This window comes from Filicampus tigris, chromosome 17 (assembly GCF_054856515.1).
Source record: "Filicampus tigris isolate MCC_2025a chromosome 17, RoL_Ftig_1.0, whole genome shotgun sequence".
Lineage (NCBI taxonomy): Eukaryota > Metazoa > Chordata > Actinopteri > Syngnathiformes > Syngnathidae > Filicampus > Filicampus tigris.
In genome coordinates this window covers 2,889,282-2,913,442 of record NC_141233.1, presented here as the reverse complement: position 1 = coordinate 2,913,442, position 24,161 = coordinate 2,889,282, and the positions used below count along the sequence as shown (strand labels likewise).

At 40.8% G+C, this 24,161-nt stretch overlaps 1 protein-coding gene across 5 annotated transcripts in view; it reads right to left on the bottom strand.

Moving 5' to 3' along the window:
- Positions 1-2,101: 2,101 nt before the first annotated feature.
- Positions 2,102-24,161, bottom strand: part of arhgap32b (Rho GTPase activating protein 32b) — a 98,629-nt gene continuing 76,569 nt past the window's right edge. For all 5 annotated transcript variants that reach the window (XM_086012840.1, XM_086012841.1, XM_086012842.1 and 2 more), the window contains 12 exons: positions 17,403-17,552; positions 14,084-14,186; positions 12,457-12,601; positions 12,306-12,388; positions 11,426-11,533; positions 9,980-10,125; positions 9,685-9,886; positions 9,285-9,430; positions 9,098-9,172; positions 7,989-8,774; positions 6,660-7,303; positions 2,102-5,362 (listed from right to left, as the gene is read on the bottom strand). In XM_086012840.1, coding sequence (XP_085868966.1) covers positions 3,266-5,362; positions 6,660-7,303; positions 7,989-8,774; positions 9,098-9,172; positions 9,285-9,430; positions 9,685-9,886; positions 9,980-10,125; positions 11,426-11,533; positions 12,306-12,388; positions 12,457-12,601; positions 14,084-14,186; positions 17,403-17,552 — 4,685 coding nt within the window. In that variant the 3' untranslated portion in view covers positions 2,102-3,265. The remainder of the gene's footprint in view (positions 5,363-6,659; positions 7,304-7,988; positions 8,775-9,097; positions 9,173-9,284; positions 9,431-9,684; positions 9,887-9,979; positions 10,126-11,425; positions 11,534-12,305; positions 12,389-12,456; positions 12,602-14,083; positions 14,187-17,402; positions 17,553-24,161) is intronic.

The window sequence follows — 24,161 nt, the reverse complement described above, 5'->3', positions numbered from 1 at the left end:
ACTCATTTTTAGCCATCTCTGGGGGCGGCCATTTTGTCGTCTGTCGACTGAAGATGACATCAGAACAGCTCAGGGCTCAGGTAATGACCAATCACATCTCAGCTTCAGAAACAGGTCAGCCTTAAATACGTTTGGGTTGACTCCCCCTTTTAAGGCTTTTTAATAGTGACGGTTCGAATTAAAGACAAAATATTCACACCCTGTGACACATTTTGAGTGTTATTTTGTTTTATTTTAACCTTTGTAATTAGTCGTGAGCAGTTGTGATGTCATTTTCAGTCGATAAATGACAAAATGGCCGCCCCCTGAGATTGCTAAAAGGGAGTGGATTAACACTTATTCCACAACTGCAATATCAGAATGCTCTGTTTCAACTAGTGGACTTGCATAGAACATATTCTTGAACAAAAATGTTTCCGTTGACCTCCCCTTTAAGTCATTTTATTTAGTTCAGATGAAACTCAACTTTAATTGTAAAGGTTTTTCTTAGCAATATTTTAGAATACCAGTATGTTTTCAGGTGCCCGAGTGTCTGTATCAGGACTGTGCCATACACAGCAAAACATATGACAAATAAAATCTTATTTAAAAAAAAAAAAAAAAAGGTCCATTTATAGTGGAGCTGGACCAATCAACGGTTAAGTAGCTTTTGAAAGTGTAAATAAATAAAAAAAATAATAAAAAAGAGGATAAAACAGTATATTCAGCAAAACTGTTGGTGCTTAAATTGTCTCCCAATTCTGGAACAAAAGTTTTTTTGTGGTTGTTGCTGCCGCAAATATTTAGTCACTTTCAATTTAATGTGGCAGCATGGTGCGCTTAGTGAGGACACAAGCTTGGATCTCAAGATGGACCTCGAACAAATAGCTTCCCATAAAGGCCCTCACAGTCGAAGTCTTGGGTTTGAATTTCAGTTTAAGCCTTCCTGTGTGGGGTTATTAACATGTTCTCCTCATGTTTGCTCAGGCTTCCTCCTACATTACAAAAACTTGCACGGTCGACTCATTGACAACTCTAATTAGGCCATAAGTGTAAATGGTTATTTGTACTGTATGTGCTCTGTGATTGGCTGGTGACCAGTCCAGGGTGTACCCCACCTCTCACCCAACTCAGCTAGGTTAGGGCTCCATCTCATCCGTGATCCCAATGAGGACTGAGGACATGTGCAATAGAAAATGGATGGATGGACACATTTTAACCCATCATTATGAAATTCAAGTGCACTGTAGTTTTAACTTTGACCTGATGATGTACCAACAAACTGCTAATTGATGATGATTTTCCCTTGTGTTTCTGAGGTCACCTAGTAATATCCTTTGCACAATGTTTATTTTTTCCCCCAATGAATGCTCAATAACAGCTGCTTCACCTTTGTGTGGAGTCACGTGAGGGATTGACGATCACAGCAGGCATTCACTATTGGCTCTTGGCCTTTACGCTTGTGGGCAGAGATTTTTCCAGGTCCTCTGAATCACAAGAGGATTTATATACTGTAAACCAGTGGTCACCAAACACCGATCCACTGATCACTCGGTACCAAAATAAATTAATAATGATAATACATGTAAATTTTTGTAGAATATATACATCACGATCTGGAATATATGTCAGCACCCCCACCCCACATTGGCGGTTATTATCCAATCTGGAATATTTGTATATGGAATCCCATCCCCTAATCTCTTTCTCTGGCCCACCATTTCTGACATGTACATTTTTTGTTTTTATGATTGTTGAAAAACGGTTGTGATTACTATTAATGGATTAAAAAGAAATCCAGTCCATGTATTAATGGCCTTGCCACCACCCTCCCAGATCTATTGTTACATGCTGTCAGTATGTGATATAGCATCATGTCTGTCACCTACATTAATTTGGACATGTTAAACCAGGAAACGAAATATTCAGCATCATGGACACATTGTTAAGTGCTATTCCTGAACAGTTTTATTTCTTTTATATCTAATCTTAATACCCATTAGTTAGAGACAAGAATTTCACATTAAAGTACAGTGCCTTACTTTTGCCTTGACTGAAAAGAAAGAGGCTTTAGATAAGGCAGGAGGAGCGACATCTGCAAGCGATATACTGGGTAAAACAATTACAGAACACAATCCGTTTATTTTTAGTATAATTGAAACTTCACTGGGCAGTACCAAATGAGTGTACTATACATCAGTTTTTAGGCTGAAATACACGGTTCAATAATTAACTACATAAATTGTTTGCATAATCTGGGCAAGATTTACATTAGCAGTAAAATACATTTCTAACTCCAAGAAAAAATGGTCATTTTCCTACCAAGTAGGACTTACATGTTTGTTATTGTAGAGGAAAACATTTTCAGCTTTTATTAATGATAGATCAGGTCTCACAAATAGATAATGTAATGGGGACATGAAATGTAAATAAAAACCTCTTCATATGCGTATCTGAAATGTACCATCTCTTTTACTTTTTATTTTGGTATATGCGAGCACTGTGCCGCTATGCTTGGTCCCCCTTCTGACGAAGTACCAAAACTTTCCGTTAGAAGTAACTGAAATGTGTTTTAGTCAATGTACATAAAGTGGCACTGTCACAAAGAACATAAAAGACAATGACACCCGCTATTTGAACTGACAGTCACCCACTGCAGATCCTTGTCAGACTCACGCAGTCGGATTCTCAAAAGACAAACGTGGACACAGTGTACTGCCTACCTGTGTGCATATTGGTGGAGGGAGGGTGTGATGGTGCTAACATCAATCCTCCTCCCATACCTTGTGCTGCAATATTTAGAAAGAACGTAATGAACAGTGACGTACACAGAACTGTTCTGTAAGAGTGCATGCATTTCTAAAATGCAAACCTTATTCCCATTTATGCTCAAACCCAGCGGCCACATCTAAAAAAATACAACATACCCTTTTACTATAGATTCATACATATATATCTATATATAAATATATATATATGACATTACATTGTATGATATTTGACATTTTGTGGTTCCCGTTTAAAGTACCTTACATCTTTCATATCATATACTGTACATTTATGACTCGTGTTTCACTCAAACACAGCAAAAATGGGCTCTTGGACAAAAACTTCCTGTACATTCAGGACTTTCTGTAAAAAGTCTTACATTTTCCTTTACAATTTGTTAAAAATACAGAAGAGCAAAAATTATTGGTGGTACAACAGTCCACTGTCCTGCAGAGGCTGAACTACCATAGCTCATAGTCTTTCTTCTTCATTTCCCAATCCCGCCGGTGCAGAGGTTTCATTCCGTACATATTTCTGTTTCTGGCCTCTGCATACCCAGTTCGGTCTGGAGGAAGGCTCCCTGGCCTAACGCTGTGGAATACGCTCTGCTGTTGTGCGCCGGATAGGAGTTACAGCCGCTGCGTTTTTGAATGGGGGCCTGGGGCTGAGGTACTGGGTGGTAATCGTCCAAGTTATCGTAGTGGGATTGCACCGGTTTGCTGCCGTGCTTGAGATACGAGTAGTCTGCGTCCACTTCAGCTTTGCTGTGGCTGTAGGGATGCTGCTCACGCATGCTGTGCGAGCGTTCAGGTTTGCAGTGGGCAAGCTGTTCTTTGGGAGCGGCTGGCTGATCTTCTGCACCGTGATAGCTGCTTGTCGTTTTGCCTTTCCCGTGGTGGCGGTCAGCATCATGGCACTCGTGCCATGTCTGGAAGCTCCTCTTGTTGGCGTGCTCCGGCTGCCGGTTTTTGGACCGGCTGCTGCTTTCGCCCAGCTTTTCACCTGCACTCTCGTGCTTGGCTTCGCGTTGGCTGGCGTCCTGCTGATGGGAGAGACCGCTCAGCGTCGCGGGAATGCAATGAGATGATTGGCATTTCTTGGAGCCGCTTTGCTTCGCCGGCCTGTCCGACTTGTCTCCCGTTGGAGCGCCTAGGAGGTGCTTGTCACTCTCCAAACAATTGAGGACGTTAGGGTCAGAGACCATGTGTCTGGGGAGATAGCGACTATCTTTGCTCTCAGTTGTGTTCGACAAAGCTTTACCTGGATCGGACTTACTGCGCGAGTGCAGGGTGTCATAGCCAGTTACGTCTAGTGGTGCGAATGAGCCGACATTGTCATATTGTGAGAGCACGGGACCTTTAATCTTCTGTCTGGCCCGGCTCTCTCTACGGATAGACTGCGTGCGCAAACATTCCGACTCCTCGGGGTCCCAAGAGAGGTAAGAAGGAAGTTCCTTGGGCCCGTGACTCGGTGGCATGTCCCTGCTCACAAAGCTGTGCTCCTTTCCAGCCGGGAGAACATTGCGAGCGAGGTAGTGGTACCCTGTAGCCTTTCCGCTGGGTCTGCAAACAACGGTCCCTGAATCTCTGCAGGCTGACTGGACGTGGCGGACACGGATGGTGCCATAGTGGTCAATATCATAATAAGGACCCTCCAGAGGGATAGAACCAGAGTATGGACTGTAACGGTACTGCACTCGCCCATTCTCAAAATAAGGCTGCAGTTGAGTGACGTGATAGTCGGCTTGTGAGGACTGCTGCGGGGGCTGTTGGTAAGGTTTGCACTGATACACAGGTCGATGGTAATAGAACATGTCATCCGGAGGGACTTCGGTCCTTTGGATGGGCACCGTGCGGATAGTGGTGGGAACATGGAGCGAGTGCACCCTGCGAATTGTGGCATAGCCGTGGTTTCTGTCATGGCTATAACCTTGATGTCCCGGAGCCCCATAAACACTCCGTGTGTTCCCTCTTGTCTTTATCGAATGGTGGTAGGACCGAGGGCCTAAAGTGCTGTATCTATTGTCTACTCGGGCACTGTAAGGTATCTGCGGTTCGGACTTGGACACATACGCGAGGTGCGAGGGGACGCTGTTTGGTCTGTAGTGGTGTGGCATGGGCTGTGGACCCATCGAAACGGGCCTCTGGTGGTAGTATGCAACTCCTGGAGGCTCAATAAGAGCTGCTTCACCTATAGCATGGTAGGGATGTGTGGAAGACTTACGAGGAGAAAGAGGATGATGAGGAAGGGCATCCTCGCGATGGCCAGCAGTAGAGGTCTCACCTAAGTTACTGTAAGAAGCTTCACCCTGACTGAGTGCGGCTGTTGCCAGTTTGCTCTCCATTGTGCGAATTGGAGGGGCGGGAGGTGTGGATCCATCAACATGCTCAGAAGAGATGGGTGCCACTACGGAACTGGTCTTTGAAAGTGGCTGAGTTTGGGACTGGTGCTGCATCTGAACTTGGCACTGCCGCTGAGTTTGTGTTTGATGTTGGGATGGTGACAACACCGGCTTTTTGGCCTTTGGAGCTGCTGGATGCGGCTGCTCCGATGATGATGAGGACGAGGAAGGTTTCGGAACACTTATGGGCTTTGGGTCTTCCTTTGGCTTCACCTGAGAAAGTGACATAAATGTTAAGCTGTGTCAAATAACAAAGAAGAACAATCACACATTTGTACGTGTAAACGCTGTCAGAGAACAAACAATAATAATTCTAAACATGGAATCACATTGAATACAATCCAGCAAACATGCAGAGGATTACATCTCTCATTCATTTTTGCAATATCGAAATAATGCACCCTTCATTATGTGTCTTCTAGCGCTGTCACTAGCAAATATTTTTAATCGATTATTCTATTGATTAGTCAAATAACATTTTATTTTGCATTGAAGTGTATTCCAAAACTAAATTTCCCCCGATTACTGTTTATTAACCAATAATTGTTTATTTGGTCTTGGCTTATTGTTGAAAAACCAACCAAACAACAACTATGCAATATCATACAAGACAGACTGATGTTATACTCACCAATCTTTTTGAAATTGATCCAGTTAATGGTTCGGTCATTGTTTTCCAAAAGTAAAAGCAGATGTTTGAAAATGTCTTATTTTTAACACAAAAGATAGTCTGTTTCCATTAAGAACTACAGAAATTAGAGAATAATTATTGATGAGAGGCTGAAATCAGAGGATTTGGTGAACGTAATGACGTACTGGATGGATATTTGGCTAGGGGTTGTCAAACTCAATGGCACAGGGGGCCCCAAAAAATCAAAGTGCACATTAGGCCGTGGGCCGAACTATATATATATATATATATATATATATATATATATATATATATATATATATATATATATATATATAAATAAATATTTACTGTACAATGTGCTCCCAATTATTATGCAAATTATGTTGTACTCTGATTTATGAATAATGTAGACTATGCAAATAACACTCAGCATAATTTAATTCACATGAACTGTAAGACTGTAAGAGAATAATTTGTTATATTTTTAAACAAACCTCCCAATGATGTTATTTTTTTCCAAAATAAAAACATTTTTTGTTCAAATGCACTGTTCCAAATCATTACGCACAGCAGTGTTTCGAGATATTTTATAGGTTACAAAGAACTGAAAGTAGTCATTTGTTGAATTTGCAGCATTAGGTTATTGTTGAAATCTAAAGTTATTCTTTAAACATCTTAACAGGTCAAGTTACATTTTAACATAGGGCCTCTTATTTGATAACAGCTTTGCAAGTCTTGCATCCGTTGAACTTAAGCGCCATGTGTAATTGCCTATTAGGCTGGATGTGGCCCACAGGCAGGGAGGTTGACACATATGAGCTGGGTAGACAGACAAGACATACAGATGCATGTATAATTCAATGACAAGACACTTACTTCAGCAAGACGTTGTCGAGAGGCTCTGCTGTCTTTCTTGCTGCCACTGGGCAGGGGTGGACTAGTGGGCACTGGTTTGGTACTGGTACTGCTGGTGCAGACTGAGTCATGTACAAAGGACTGACTTTCTGGACTCCTGGTTGGAGAATTCACATTGGCTGTACTTTGAGGGAGAGGTATGATCTTGTTATGAAGTGTATCTGAAGGAATAGATTCTATTTCAGGTGGTTTTCCAGACAGAATAGTTGCATTCTTAGCACTGTCTGGCGGCCTGGTTGTCATGCTGGTTAACTCAAGCGCCTGCTGCTCTTTCGACAGGTTTGAAGATTGGATGGAGGTGACAGACACACTGTTATTTTGTGAGACTGAACTTCCTGGCTCAACACCCTCTTCAAAGGAGGTCTGGAAATGTGGACCTGATGATGCCTGGCTTTCGGAAACATGCGGCTGCAGAGGCGGCGCCGGTGTCAGGGGCTCACCGGACCAAGGCTGGGACTGTATGGAGACTTGCTGTGCTGACTCAGCAAGAACCAGGGCCAACATTCGAGCGGTATCTTTAGGAGGAGGGGGAGGAGGACCGCAAGTGGTAGCTGGAGTGCTGAGGGAATGTGTGGTGAAATCTTTAGAATCTGGAGCTCTTCCTCCTACCAAGGAAGCAAGTGATGTTTGTAAAAAAACAAAAAAACAATTAACTGTAAAATAGATTGAAGGAAGGCAAATAAGTGTTAAAGGGGAAGTCAACCCAAAATGTCTTTTACAATAATATGTTGTATGTAGCCCTACTAGTCTAAATATGGCATTCTGGTTGATATTGTATTGGTGGAATATGAGTTTAGTAGTAAAATCCACCCGTTTTTGTCCACCTTAGGGGGGTGGCCATTTTGTCAGTTGCTGCCAACTGAAAATGACATCACAGTTGCTCAGGTAACGACCAATCCTGGCTAAGATTAAAAAAAACAGGTGAGCCGTGATTGGTTATTGGTTACCTGATCCCTGAGCAACTTTGATGACATTTTTAGTCAACAGCAAGTGACAAAATGGCCGCCCCCTAAGATGGCTAAAATGGGTGAATTTTGCTGCTCAACTCATAGTCCACAAATGCAATATTAATCAGAATGCCATGTTCAGACTAGTGGAGGCGCATAGAACATATTATTGTCAAGAAAATTTTGGGGTTGACTTCCCATTTAATGTTGAAGAAAAAAAAAAAAAAAAACAACGAGTAAAATAGGACAGCAGTGCTGCATTACAAGTACAATTTAAAAAGAGGTGACATACATGTAAACCCCGACACAGAAGTGTGAATATGTTGGAAAATGTTTTCCTTACCTTGTTGTTCGAGGCTCGCATGTTGAACACTGTCCTCTCGCTTTAGCTCTTCACAATCCACGCTGTCAAGGGTTGCCAGCTTGGAGTGGAGCTCCATTTGGAAACCTTCACTTCGAGACGGCTCATCTTTTACAGAAAGAGGAGAATCTTTTGGTGCAATGGTAGGAGATAAAGGTTCTGGAGGTCCCGCCTCTTCACTGGTTGTCTTGTCGGGCATCTCGACTGAAAATCGCTCTGAAGTGGCAGAAGTCGCAGTCTTTACACTTCGAATGGGTGACACAGCTTGTGTGGGTTTGTCAGTGTACGAGTAAGAAGCGGTGAGATTCTGACTTTCCACTTTCTCTCCTGCGGCCAGGTTAAACTCAGAGGGCAACAAGGAGGATGTCAAGTTGTCAAGGAAGGAGGAAGAGACGAGGTCAGACCCATTGGTCTTCTCCCAGAGGCTGCCAGGGCTCTTCTTTAAAGTGCAGCCTTCTGTTCCGGCAACCAGAGGAAATGCGTAGGCTGCGTCAGGAAGGCTGCACTGAAAAGACATCGGGTCAAAGTCCAAGGAGGCCATGCCGATGTCTGGTGGGCTGAGGTCCACGTCTTCGCCGGCTGAGCGGGGAGGAGAGATTAGAGCCGGTACACAGATGGGCCCGTCATCTCCGTCGCTGTCCTCTGTGGCACCAAGGTGGTCGTACGAGTTGCAGTGCTGTCGACCGTCCAGCAACTCGCCATTAAACGAGGCTGAAAGGGCGTCACTGCTCGACCGTGGCCGCCGTGGACGGTACACCTTGGACTCTCCTGGTGAAATAAACAAGACAAGCATTACTACAGTGCAGACCTGCACCCAGAAATCTGTGACTTACTAAATCAATATGAAAACAGCTACAATCTAACCTGTTCATAGCTGAAAATTTAAAAGCTGAAATCATTTCTTCAGGATGCAAGGGGCAATGCAATAAAATCCTACATAAACTCAACACACGTGAACCTAATTTGACAATATAGTAGTCTTTTTTTTTGTGCGAAGAATTGATTACGTCTGGATGCATTTTGGTTTTACAATACAGCTTTCGAATGTACAGTATAAATCGAATGTAAAGAAAAAGGTATGTTGTAATTACCTTCAACATTATGCAGTGAACTCAGTGACTCTTCACTTTTAGCAGATCTTAATGTAGCTGTATCTCCTCGACCTCCTAAAACAATTGGTGCGTAAAAAGGTGTTAGTAGTTAGCCCATTTTGCTGAAATATTGCTTTTTGCACAATATCAAAGAGAATGACCAAAACATTTGAGGAAAAAAACACACCAGCGAGAGCCATGGCCTTTAGTTCATTGGGCTCACTCGGGTTGCGTTGCAGCTTACGCTTGGACATCGAGGAAGACTTGCCCAGGTTGAAGAAAGAACGCCAACTACCCACAGGAGACTTCTTCGATTTAACAGGAGGCCTCTTTCTGTGTTAAAAAAAAAACAACAACCCGAAAACTGTAGAATTCCGTATGACAGAATATTTGGAAGATCTGACAAAATCCAAGCAAGGGCAATATCCAAAAAGTCACATTTCTAAGATCTGTCTGTGGGAGAGTCCAAATCCAGCATACTTTGAGTCGCCACTTTTCTGTAGCTTTCAAATTTGTGTATGTTGGTCTTTAAAAACATCATTAAAACAAGGACAGTAGTTAAAGAACAGGAACCGGACGAGACAAACCTCTCTGTGGGGAACTCGATGACAGTGTGGAACTTGCCCTGCAGGGCTGCAGGACCCTCGCCAACCTCGATGTACTTGCTATCTTCAGTGACTGGAGAGTTGATCTGAGCCTGAGTTCTAGCCTGAGCCTCCTCCAAACTTAGAAGTTTCGTCGAGGGTGATGAAACCAGCAGGGACTTGGGCCGTGACAATGTGTTATGCCCTGTGGATGTCATTTGCACAGCCATTATGTGGAAGTAGCGCAAAATAGAAAATCACTGAATGAACGGGCGTGAAGGGATTTTGATGCTTATACCTGCTCCCTCGCGAATTAATGAGCTAAGTTTGGTGCTGAAGAGAACATCTACATGGTTGAGAATGAACTCAACCACAACCGACTGGATTCGGACTTCCATGAAGGCTGCCGTGCCACTGAAGCATGCGGATTCAATCTGTTTTGATCTGGGAACGTGAACAAACAGTTGGCTACAGTTGAAGTGTCACAATTCAATAGAATAGGTTTTGTGATAAAGCCACCTAATTCCATGTATGCTGTTCCATTAAAATGGTTTCATTTTCGCATATTCAAAGATTTTCTGGCAGCAGTTGACTTTGTGTTGAAGTCCAACAAACGGCTCCTTAAATCCATTCAATCTGTCAGCAGCTAATATATAACAATCAGTATTGTTTCCCACATCACACAGCAGCATAACGTTTCCACATCAGATTATTGGTATAATACATCATTAGGGCACACTCACACTAGAAAATCCATGCCATGCTTGGACACACTTGACACCCTAAGTGTCAATTGTTTGACTGTACAGTTGTCATTAGTTTTCAGGTGAAAAACTATGTTTTGTTCGACCATACCTATGACTGAGCTCTTAAAGCATTTCTTAGAATACACTTTTTCCCAAATCTTGTTCTAGCGCTGGACATTCTTTTAGTAAACTACTTTTTATTTCTTTACTTTGCTTTTAAATGTCTTACATTTGTCTCCCACCCCCTTTGCTTTTAAATGTCTTGAATTCCTTTGTTTTGAAAGGCCCTTGAATATTGTGTTTTTAAAGAAGTCAACCCAAAAATGTTCTTTACAATTACCGGTAGATGTTCTATGCACCTCCACTAAACACGGCATTGTAATCAATACAGTATTGTGTTTGTGGAATTTGAGCTAAGTAGTTAAATCCATCCGTTTTTGTCCATCTCAGGGGGCGGCCATTTTGTCACATGCTGTCGACTGAAAATGACATAAGAGACCCTCAGGGCTCAGATAACCACCAATCACGGCTCACCTGTTTTGTGAAGCTGAGCTCTGGTTGGTTGTTACCTGAACCCTGAGCAACTGTGATGTCATTTTCAGTCGTCAGCAATGAACAAAATGGCGGCCCCGAGATGCTACTTAACTCATGTTCCACAAACACAATATCAATCAGAATGCCGTGTTTGGACTATGCATAGAACATATTAATGTTAGGACAATGTTTGGTTTGACTTTCACGTTAACTATGAGAAGCGAATGGAGACTCCTTGGACCATGCCGCATTCAAACATGGGCCATATTTGTGGCGGCAGCATGATTTTAAGAGGTGGACCTGAGCATCATGCGCCTGCACATGCACAAGAATATTCATGGCCGCTTTGCTGGTGTTCTGTTCGTATACAACATTAAAACGATCACAAAAGCGTTCATCTTTGTCAGTAAGGTGACTCCGCACTGCTTTAAGAAAATCCATCCTCTAGTAATTGGATATCTCACCTCAGTAGGTTGGGGGCCCAGACAATGGCCAGGTTCTTACTGTGCATGTTGGTGATGTAGCTGAATGCCGCCAGGCGGGAAAGGTGTCTCATGAGAAACTCAAGAGTTCTAGAAGAGCAAATATATTTATTAATTTCACTTTTTACATTGTGATATGCCAACTCAGTGAATGACTGAGCCACTCCCAAGTTTTCTACTTTCTATGTATCAATGAATTCCTTGCAAATGTCCCCCTACATTTCAGCAACCATTTAATCCCACACGTCACATTAAGTGACACTACTATAGAAATGAAATTTAAAGGGGGAGTCAACGCAAACATATATTTTTTTCAAGAATATGCTATATGAGTATATAAGAGTTAAACCACCCGTTTTAGCCATCTCTGGGGGCGACCATTTTAATACAACTGCTCAGAGCTCAGGTAACGACCAATAATGGCTGACCTGTTTTCTGAAGCTCAGCCGTGATTGGTCGTTACCTGAGCCCTGAGCAGTTGTGATGTCGTTTTCAGTCTACAGAAGTGACAGAATGGCCGCCCCTGAGATGGCTAAAAAGGGGTGTATTTTAGTGCTCAACTCATATTCCACAAATGCAATATTAATCAGAATGCCGTGTTTCAACAAGTGGGCCTGCTGGGAACATATTGTTGAAAAAAATATGTTTGGGTTGATTTCCCCTACAAGATATATTTTACATTGCATTACAATGGCCACTCTGAAGTTATATAGAAGTTTCATATCTATGGTATTATCCATTTAGAAGATGTGTTAAATGGGATAATTATTTTGATTTGCTTATTAGTTTGGCAGACAGTAAACTATTGTTCAAATGTACTCCTTACATATGCCACAGGGAGGCAGTGTGCCTCTATTCTGACCTGTAATGTGGAGGAGGAAGTTGCTGGATGACGTCATGGATTTTAATAAGTCGCTCTTCATCTGTTGCTGCTGATACAGCCTCCTGCAGAGTAAACACACACACACGGATCATCATACAGTGACAGAGCAGAAAGAATCTAAATAACTTACAGAGAATTTTTCATAGAGCTGATAGGTAAGCAGGGGGTTGGGCAGTTCTCGAAAGTAGAGCTTGCACAGCGAGCCAACACAGTGGATGTCCTGTACGTAAACATCTTTGGTCAGGTCGGGGATTTGCTCAGAGTCAAACTCGTGCCTGACGAGAGACAAAGATCACAAAAACAGAGGGTAAAAAAACTGGAAGAAAACTTGATGTGAACACCTGTAGTTTGGGGTTAGATACAGGACCAATTTCACACAAAAAAATACATCCATACACTAAAATATTCAGGTGTGTCTAAACAACAATTAGTTTTAAGTAGGGGTGTAACGGTAAGCTAAATTTCGGTTCGGTTAGTTTTTTTTTTTAAACTTTGGTTCGGTATATTTTCGGTACAAAAAACAGATTTTATTTTATTTTTTTAAATGTTTATTTTTAAAAGATGACAAGTAAACTGTATTTTTTTTTTTTTTTTTTTTTTAGAAAAAATGAACTATTCGGGGGATATTCTAAGAAATTACACCAGAATAAAAAATACACTGACAATAATGATCTCTTAATTTTGTAAAGACACAACAGCCTATGACACATCTAAGTATTCAAGTTAAAGACAAGTTGTCATTACAGTACATGTATCCACTTTTTGTGATGAAAAAAAAATACATACAATAACAGTTACAATTATTGCTAACTATATTAAAACTATTTTAATAATGGTAAAAATACAGTAACTTTAAAAAGTCTTTATGAGATTGTATACACTTTTTAGGCATTGAAATCTTTGAATGTTCAACAGCATATTGTAACGAATTGGGTTATCTGTGTTGTAGTCGGATTCGTGTGTTGCTGAGTTGTGATGTTTCCGAGGTTCATGAATGCATTGTACGGCAAGCGAGAGGAGCAGCGTAAACCAAGACGAGTGCGAGCAGTTGTACTTGGAATAATAAAAACGTGATAATTAAACTATGTCTGAAGGTGGGTTCCTGGAAGACGCTACAATATGATAAATCTCGCTATTTAAGTTTGATGTTTTGGCTAAAAAGACTGCTTGCTTACTCGTCTGAGAAACATTCATAATTGATGCCGTGCATGTTCGACGTGCTACCTGCCGCCGATCTCATGTAGCAATGTCGGCACACAACTTTTGGATAAATTCACGTACCTTTCCCCATCGGCGATTTTAACAGGAAAGCTAGAATGTTCCCAAACAGGAGACCGCAGTGTACGGGGGACCTTCGAGCTCCGGCTTGTTAGCATATGCCATAATAATAATCATTTATCCATGCATATATGATTTATCACGGCTTCTGGCGTACTGGCTCTTTTGTGCCGCCACCCTCCTCTCCCACGTGCAACAGTCAATAGCGCAAAACTACACTAATGCTCTTAGGACGCTGTGCAATGCGACAGTGCTAGTGGCCGAAAAGCCAGCCCACCCCCACTGGAAATTGCACCCTGCTAAGTGATCCATGCCACACATACACAAGCACATTCCAGTCATGTAATATATATATTTATGTGTAAGCAGAGAAGAGACACCACAGCAACAGATGAAAAACAACTCCCAAACATGTGTGACTTCATCATATATAGTGTATAAGGCAGCTCGACTGCAGGGTCATGCAGTGAGGCTCCTACCGCAATTTCTGGATATTGGAAGCGATTCCAGAGAGGCGGTAGATACCATCCACCACACCGTGCTTCTCGATGAACTCGGTGCAGCTCTTGAGAACCTGGGGAACTGCACACAGAAAAAAAAAATAAAGCGAAAGAAAGAAAAAAACCCTTACACATTCCGTCAATATTTGTCTAGTCTTCGCTGAACGCTGCAAGTTTGAGGATGATGCATGTGTGTTGAAAATTCAATTTGGAGACTTTGAGAAAGAGGCTGTAGGCTATATGGGTCACTTGCTTTTTTTCTTCTTCTGCATTTAGGTAGGAACAGCGCTTTTCCCAGCCCAGGGTGAAAACATTGCGACTGTGTTCTGTTTTTGTGCTGTTGTTGTTGTCCTGTCCTAGATAGTTGTGATTTGCCATCAACCAGAGTTTTGAGGATGAAGCTGACATATTCAAACCACATTCTGCAGACGTAACCTATCCCGAAAGGCACTTCGAGAGTGTGAGGGAGAAGAAAAAAATATGTGAAATGAGATGAGCTGCAAACCATAAATCACAGTTATTTTTCTGTGTAAATAATGGAGATAATGTATAAAAACGTTCCCAGGCCTCCCACAGCTCAAATGCTAGGGATGACACTTGCTCCTCTGAAAAAAATCCCCACACAGCAAGACAGATGGGTCGGAGTGGGGAAGTTCATATTTTAGAGGAACTAGCTGACATTCTACAGCACAAAAGAAAACAATGAGGATGAACAAATCCACTTATTCCATGTGGAAATTATTTTGTGATCAATTATCAAGCTCTGCAAATGTGTGTTACATACACCTTTGAGGAAAGTCAGACGCGGATTTATATTCAAGGAATTCCAAATACTTTCATTTGTCTTTAGCATGTGCAGGGGTTATCATATATTGCAACAAAGAAGGACAAAAGGGTATCTGTTGATTTACAGGGGTCAAGGATCAACGCAAAACTCCAAACTCTGATTTATGACCACATGGCTGGGTGGTACCAGGAAGTCGAGTCGTTGGTTTGTCGTCATGGCCTGGAATTTATTGTATCCAGTGGCAATTTGAGTATCAGCCAATCATTGCAGCATTGCGAATTTACGTGAGATTCAAAACACAACATTGGCTGCCACTGTTGATGCCCTGCACTTACTGGACTCAAACAAAATAGAAGAAAAACATATCCTGGTAACGGAAAGTTTTAGTGGTTTTGAAAGCAGGAGTTTTTAAAACCGTAGCATACTGTTTAACTGGTTAAGTGCCTCCAACACACAGATTATCTGGAAGAACAAAGCGTCATAGTAGGACATACTGATCCACCAGCGAATGTTGTATTGCAGACTGACGTGTTGTCACCTGATGAAATAATTGCTGTGTCATGAGTTCAAGTCCAAGGCAGGTTTTATATGGTGAAATCTTACTGATATTATTACTCAGAATGCATATCAGAAAAATAGCACCGACCCGCCCACTCAAATGAGAATTGGTCTTCTCAATATTAGATCACTCCCTTCTACAGCCTTGCTTGTAAAGATGAGCAGAGGGCATAATGTTGATATCATGGGTCTCTGCAAGATGGGGTTAAAATGATTTTTTTTTTAACATTCAAAAAGCAAGGATGACCAACATTTTGGAAACTGAGAACTACTTCTTAGGAACTGATAACAAAAAGGGCTACCAGTTTCATATACACTCCTCCTGGAATTTGCTTCAATTATTTGGGGGTAAATCTCATTGTCGTCGTGCCAGCTAGCTTGTCTACACAAATGCTATGGCTTGGTCATGTACTACAGGACTGACCTTTCAAGTATATAAACTATATGAAATATAGTTTCATAACATTGTTATTTCCAAATTAACACCAATGCAAGCATGTTTTAAAAGAAAAGTAGAAACAAATTTAGATGTAGCTCAGATGCAAGTGGCATGATTATTATTATTTTTTTAGAATAGCAACACAAAAAGATTTAGAGCAGGGGTCACCAACCTTTTTGGGACTGAAAGCTACTTCTTGGCTACCGATTAGTGCCAAGGGCTATCAGTTTGATACACACTTTTGAAATAACAAATGTGCTCATATTAACTTTAATCATGTGTTATTATTATATTTTAAGATTAATAATTAATGGTATTCATTCTGAGTCTTATCTTAACTTCAAGTCCTAGATTTAACATTAACGTCAAGCCAGTTGAGGTTCTTGTTATGTGCCACTGCTGATTGATTTAGCATTAGCTAATAACGCTAATTTTAGATCAGCCCCCTCTCTCCTCCTCTGGCTTTTTGGATGAATTATTTTAATTTGCGACTGACCTCATGACACATGCACACAGAATTGCTCATTTACAGGAGAAGTCAAACCAAACTTTTATTTTCAAGAATATGTTCTCTGCAAGCCCACTAGTTGAAACAAGGCCTTCTGTTAAATATTGTGTTTGTGGAATATGAGTTAATCCACCCGTTTTTAGCCATCTCCGTGGGCGGCCATTTTGTCACTTCTGTCGATTGAAAATGACATCACAACTGCTCAGGGCTCAGGTAACGACGTTTCACGGCTGACCTGTTTTCTGAAGCTGAGCCGTGATTGGTCGTTATCTGAGCCCTGAGCAGTCATGTTGTCATTTTCTGTCAGTAGAAGTGACAAAATGGCCGCCTCCTGAGATGGCTAAAAAGGAGTGGACTTTTCTGCTTGAAGGGAAAATCAACCCAAACATATTTTTTTCAAGAATATGTTCCCAGCATGCCCACTAGTTGAAACACAGCTTTCTGATTAATATTGCGTTTGTGGAATATGAGTTAAGCAGCCATTACACTCGGGGCTGACTTCACTTCTGTTGGCAGCTTATCCCATTTGTGTGCAGCATAACGGCTAAATGCAGCTTCAACATGTTTACTTTGAACTCTGGGCTCGACTAATTGAGTCTGCACATCTCAGGGTTTATATTCAATCAGCATTTCATTAATGTATTCAGGAACCGAACCAACCCGTAATTCATAGAGCAGTAGCAACATTTCAAAATGAATTCTACAGTTAATTGGGAGCCAGTGTATAGTTTGTGTCTTCTTTCTTTCTTTGCTGTTGTGGCGCGCACAGGATGGGAGAAGTCAGAAGACAACTGCCTGATGCTAAAAACGATACTTTCAATTTGAAGCGGTAAAATTAACCGTCGGAAATCACATTCAGATTTATCGATCAAGCATAAACTGTCTCATCGCTTGGTGACCTCGCTGAGTCAATCGTGACCCTGTGCTAATTTAGAAAACGCATGTAGAACTGATTATAGTCTTCACTATACTTCTGCAGAACAAATCAAAATCAACGATGTCTCACCATCATGTCCAGAGTTGAGGAGGTGCTCCCCCAGGTCGCAGCCAAACACCCTCTCGCGGAGGATGCCCCTCTGCTTCAGTTTCTGCTTGGTGGGCCTGGACTTCATGAAGGAGCGCAAGAAGGTGATCAGCTTGCCATGCTTCTTGGACACTGAAGACAGAAAGTAGGAAGAACAGATATGAGAACCCCTAAATGAAGTACACAAGCTCAACTTTCACTCCTACACAAGTCGCTTAGTTCTGTCTCTTTTGTTTCATTTTGGCTTCAGTCAAATGCGACGCCACCGTAAAATAACAACTTTAGGAGAGGTGCAATGATTAATCGACTATCAGATTAAACAGTAACAATATTTGATACCTTTTTAATTTAATATTGTCCAAATGCTCGGAATTTCAGCTTGTCAACAGTAAATACTACATTTGTTTACATTTCATGAAGCGGACTGATCTTTGTGTTGAAGTCACTGTACTGTATGTGTGTTGACCAATGCTCTTCATTATTTGTTATCCACACAATGTTTTACCAAGTGAGTGTTATTCATCATTTAGAACGACAAAGAGTTTACGGATTAAGTTCTAGTGCAGGTCAGCTGCAAGGTATTTTCCCCCTCTAAGTTTTAAAACTCAGTTGACTGTGAGGCCATGAAGGTATCTTCATACTAATGCATGAGAAAGTGTCTGAATGTGACTGGATGAACTAGTCAGGGGGTGGGGTAGTGTTGAACAATTTTAGGAAAAAACATGTATTGCGATTTTACTATTTTGATTCAATTTGCGATTTTCTTAAAATCAAGCTTCAGTGCAATGGTCACAATGTACAGTAACATTTACAAACATCACACAAAATGCCATTTTACCATTAAAAACATTAAAAGTTATTACTCTAATAATGCAAGGACACTAAAACAGATTTTGTGAGGACGGCAGTCCTTTTTCAAGTTTTTAAAAATGGTTCAAGTAAGGCAAGACCTACTGTATTACTTGCCGTCAAGTATAAATATGCATTTATGTGTAACTGTATATGAAATTACATTTAACCCAAAAATGTTTTACATTTTGTACTACTGCACATGTTCTTTGTACATAAATGTAACATTTATATGTCAATCCTTTTCCCATATTTTTCATAAGAGACTTAACTGCTTCAACCAGAGACCGAGGGCTTAGCGATAAGCCTGAAATTCGGGCGACAGCGTGACGTGGACACGACTCTCTTTCCTTTTTTTTTATTCAAACCAATTCTGCGCTGGTTAGTATGACCTGCTCACAGTAGCATAAGTACGCTTTAAAAAAAAAAAACACAGCTTTGACGATCTCAAAATCGGGTTGTCTGAGATTGCGATCCCAAAGCGATAAATCGTTCAGGCCTACCGCGAAGTCAGTCCACCCGAGGACGACGGGAAAAGTGAGTGAAGGAGCATGTGTTTCGAGGTGAAAGCCCACACAAGAGTAGAGAACTGTAAATAAAATCAATGATATTATTAATTAAATCGACGTTGAATCGTCTATCAACACCCCCTTTTTGACTACCGGTACATAACGTCTGAAGTTGTTTAATCTCTGATCAAAAGCGATATTACCATGATGACCTTAATATAGTCATGCAACCCAATCCTCCAATAAATGTGATACTAAGAATTAGGGCTGCTCGATTAAACGATTTTGAACCGAAACCGAATTTTGTGGATAAAACAATGTTAAAAATGTTCAAATCGGCACGTTCGATTTTTTTATTTTTAGTGTATTCAAGCCACCGTAGTTTCCTCTGCATTTCCGCTTCCTCCCACGAGCGCGCAGTCCGATAACAACAACAACAACATCAATGGCTACTGTCGATTCTGCTATTTGCTCAGGCAAGTGAGCGTTTAGTTAATAAATCCGGCAAATATAGATCTGTAGTGTAGTGTGTGCCCCGCATGTACAATACAACCCATGAGCAAGTTACTCAACGCCTGAAAGGCGTCCCTTTTTTTCTCCTCTACAACCGGATTATGTATCCGTATTCAAACACTGACAGTGCATTGTATTCTTGAGTGACAATTTTGCACTAATCATTGATTTATGTTTAAGTAAGACCAGAGAGAAAGGTGAAAGGCTGGTCACTAGCTGGTTGGCAAAATGACTTGCTGACAGACTGTTTGGTTTACAGACTACCTTCTCTCATGTTGATGATTTTGTTTCAGATGGTATATGCACTTTCTTCATTCATTATTGGTTTAAGTAAGAACAGATCTGAAATCTATTGTGTAAGTAAAATGTTGTTAATCCCAATGGATTGTATGTGTGTATTAAGTTAAATTGACTGGCATTTTGAGATCAAAGAAAGAAAAATTCAGTTTAAATAAAAGACATTCAAAATACTTCATTTTTCATTATTTTTTATTTTACAAAGAAATCGTAATCGTAAACGTAAAATCGGGTTGAGAGAAAATAATCGGGATTTTCTTGTTAGGCAAAATCGAACAGCCCTACTATGAATACACAACAAAAAGAACCAGTGTCTAGTGTGTCTCTTACGCTAGAGACTATTAGTTAAGATAAAGAATCGTTTTTCCATGTTGAATACAGGTACAGTATACACCATGGGGTTAAACTATATGCAGGAACCTAACTGACAGTCCACAGAGCTAATTTAATAGTTATCTAATATTTTTGGTGTGGAATACAGTGGGTCATTACTTAAAATGGTATTATTAAATGTTGGCATTACAGTGTCAAACATGAGTCTGTTGAGGTAGCTACGTTAATACAAAGTTTACATCAGGCACATTGCTCTTATGTATCCAGACTGGCTGAGAGACATAAGGAAGAGGAACGTAATAGCAAGCGTATGTCTCCAGAGGTCAGACAGACTCCCCATCTGCTTTATGTCAGGAGAGATGACAGCCTGTGAGGCAGTAGCTTTCTGCTTAACACTGCTGATCATCCAGCTGTGTAAAAGTCATTTAATTTAAGGATAGCTAGGCTTTAATTTTGCTACTCTGTCCCTAGTACATTTATCGTTAAGACCTCTTATAGGGATAGTGGTTTTGGAATCAGAAGAAGTTTTAATGTACATGAGTCAACACTTACAAATTTTCATTGTTTCTATCAAGAACAACTTATTTTTGTGCCATTAAAACTCAACTCACAAGAACATCTCTGTTAAACTCTCTCTGTATTCAGAGCTACTTTATTACGGTGCTTCTTAGTCAGCCTGAGGAACTCATGATTCTCTCTTTGGTGCATACCGCCACCTAATGTACATATACAGTCAATGCACTCTGGGACACGTTTCCGTCTCTCGCCAGCAAAACGGGCGTCTGTCAATGATGGACTGGGAGGTCCGTTCCTACTTAACCAGGTTAGTGATGTCCGCACAGCCGGATGAAAATTCACTTCTGTCTGTGCTTATTCCGTCTTTTTTTTTTTGTTTCCCGTCAATTGTCTAACGTCAACAAAATGGGCATCCCTCAGTGATGGACAGGCGGACCGGTCCATCGGTCAGACGGAATGCCCACCTCTGTTGATTAATTATATTGCCTCTAAAATAAGTGGTTGGCAACAGCTCAACCCTAGTGGTGACCACTAGGGATGTCACGATATCCAAATGTCACGATATGAACCTCATGATACGATAATTATCACGATATTGTGGAGAGGTTGGCTATATATAAAAAGCTCACGATACTGTATAAAAGCTCACTCTATTGTTGAAAAAAAAAAAAAAAAAAAACCACAAAAGATCACAATATTGTTTTTGTCCATAACAGCATTCACAAAGAAATCGGCTTGGCCAGTCATGCGCTCCTATTGGCGATTACCGTGGATCTTAAACATAGGTGGCATCAAATTAAACTGCACGAGTAAACCAACCACCAGAGGGTGCTAGAACTGCACAAATGGAAACCAACTTGGGTTGAAACAGATTTGCTGCTATTTATATCGTGACACGACAACGACGATATATCGTGGCAATTTTAATATCACGATATTGCTGATATTAAGATATCCCTAGTGACCACATTTTGCATGATGCAATGCTATAGCATCTTTTGCTTGACTATTCCTGTCTGACGGAGTTCCCCTTTAAAGCTTCACACACAAACACAAAACAACATTCATTGGCAATTCCCAAGAAGGTTGGGATGTGACAATATCACGGCTAGTAATCAAGCTGGAAACATTTTACCCAGAACCACAGAAAACAATACTAAAACATACAAGGACCTAACCAAACCCTGCCGCCCCCCCAAAAGTAAATGGATATTCACTTTTAAACACAGTTAAGTCATTTCTAATCAGATGGTATTCTTCAAACACAGTCATAAATCTTTGACATGTGGCAGTCTGGTGCGGGGTGGGGATCCAGATGATGATAGCTGGGGAAATTTGAGCCTGCCGCCCTGCCGTGGCATTTGAATATAAAACAGATAAAATCCAGACAGGATAGAGCTCAACAGGAGTTGTAGCCTGAGGACCACTGGCTGGTTTAAGTTGCAGCTTGTGTGTGACAACATTTTTCCCCACTGAGGCTTGGCTATGATGAGTGGGGGTGGGGGGGCGAGGACATGAGGCCAAGCATCACAGCAGAAAACAATTATCCATGTAATGGCAAATGTTCATTCTTTTCCCTGCTTCAACCCAAAAGCCACAGCCCTGTCAATGTAATCAGAGAGAGACTTTTCAAGAGAAGCAGTTGGGCAGGAAAATTCCAGCTCCATAGAAACGCACCAGTGATGTTACAGAGCGACACCATAGAGACAAAGAAAAAGCTTGAGCCTGAGTTATCTGATACAACCACTGTGTGCCACCTTGCCCTGAATACAACAATCAACATAATCGTCTTAAATGATCTAAGTCTATTCACTTTGGCCGAAACCCCCTCCGGAATAAACAGTTGGACACACCCAGTTACTGGAGGTGCTCGAGCGGGAAACTTAAAACAGTTCTCCTGGAAAAGTTTGTGGAACAAATGTCTGACTTCAATTTCTACTGTATCAATAAACAAAAAAATGAACATATTACAACTTTAAGAAAGTACATACTAGGTTTGTCTTACAAACCAAATGTGTATATTGTTTTGTTTAATTCATTACAATCACAAGTGATGAAGGCTATGAAAAAATACAGCCACAGAAACCATAAAAACAACAGTGCTTACCAGGCTTGGGGAGTAACGAAAAACATGTACCGGTAGTGCGTATTAAGGATACAAAAATGAAACTGTTAAAACTACAGAAAAAAAACAAACAAACAAACAGATTACACGTCCATAAAATCCCAAATATTAGGGCGATTGTTTTGATATTTTCAGGGATTATTGTGAGCATAGGTGGAGACATGCACATAAATTTAGGTAACGATTGATTGTATTTTTCCTAATATGAAGCTTTTTCTCTATACATCTATGGGGAGCAAAAAGTGTAATGCCTATGAAATCCCAAATACTGTGGCAATTAATTTTATATTTTCAGAAATTGAAGTGGGCATAAATATAGATGTGCATGTGAATTTTGAGAACAATCTGTCATACTTTTCTGACACTAAATCACGTAAAGCAGGGGTGTCCAAACTCTGAAGAAGCTTGATAACGATCATCAGGTGCGTTGCAGCAAGGATAGATGGAAAACAGGTAGGAAAGTGGCCCTTGAGGACCGGAGCTGGACACCCCTGACGTAAAGCCTTCGCGTTTTGGACTGCGATACAGGCTAGCCCTATGCTTGCAACCTTTAAGTAAATACTTCACTAATTCTTGTCATGAATCACACATATCTTCACTTTTTAAACACCATATTGCCAATATCATCTGCTAAATTTCGCAGTTGACTTCACTTATTATCGATCATATTTATACAAACGTGTGTGTGCTTATGTGTTTGTGACGCAGGGGGGTTGACGCTAACATCTATATATCCATTCATTCATCCACCCATCTCTGCAGTATTGATCACGTTAGCATATCAAAAGTATTCACGTTACATTACTTTAATACGATGGTACTTGAATAGTTACTTGACTACATTTTTTAACGGGTAACTAGTAAATGTAGCAGAATGCATTTTTAAAGTAACCCTCCCAACCCTGGTGCTTACACGCCCAAACAACTTTAACGTTTCCTGTCTGCATTGCAAAGACTGTGTAAACAACAGCGCAGGCATGAGTAACACTGACCTTGTTTGAACAAAAGTGGGCATGGGACAATTAAGTCTCCAATAACAAGCCAATCACAACTCAACACTAATTTTGGCCAGTTGAAGGACAGAAGTTCCATTATTTACCTTTGATATTTATGTATTTACCAGAGATGCTGACCTCATTTCGTTGCGTTATACTGTTTCAATAACAATAAAAAAATATTCTCTTCTATCAACAGGTTTCAGGGCACAAAAATACTTGACAGACAATTGCTGGGGTGATTATCACGTATCCAACTAAAATTACACGTCACAAGGCGTAATTTAATATTTAAAATTCTGAGAGCTAAAACCACGTTTACAGACCTGTAAAAAAACGCATTTACTAGATTGGTTGTGAACTTTGTAGCAGAAAATTCTGAACGGTTGTGTGCAGATAAAATACTGTAAACGATTTTTGTATTGTATTGGGCAACTCGAAAATTCAAGCGTAATTATACATCTCTTTGTAGGTGAAAGAAATGAACAATAATTACACTTAGGGATACACACTGAATAAAAAGGAGGATAACAATACAGTCGTGACCATATTTCCTTTCGAAAGAAAACGATTCATTTCAACACTCCAAGTTTCCAAATCGCTG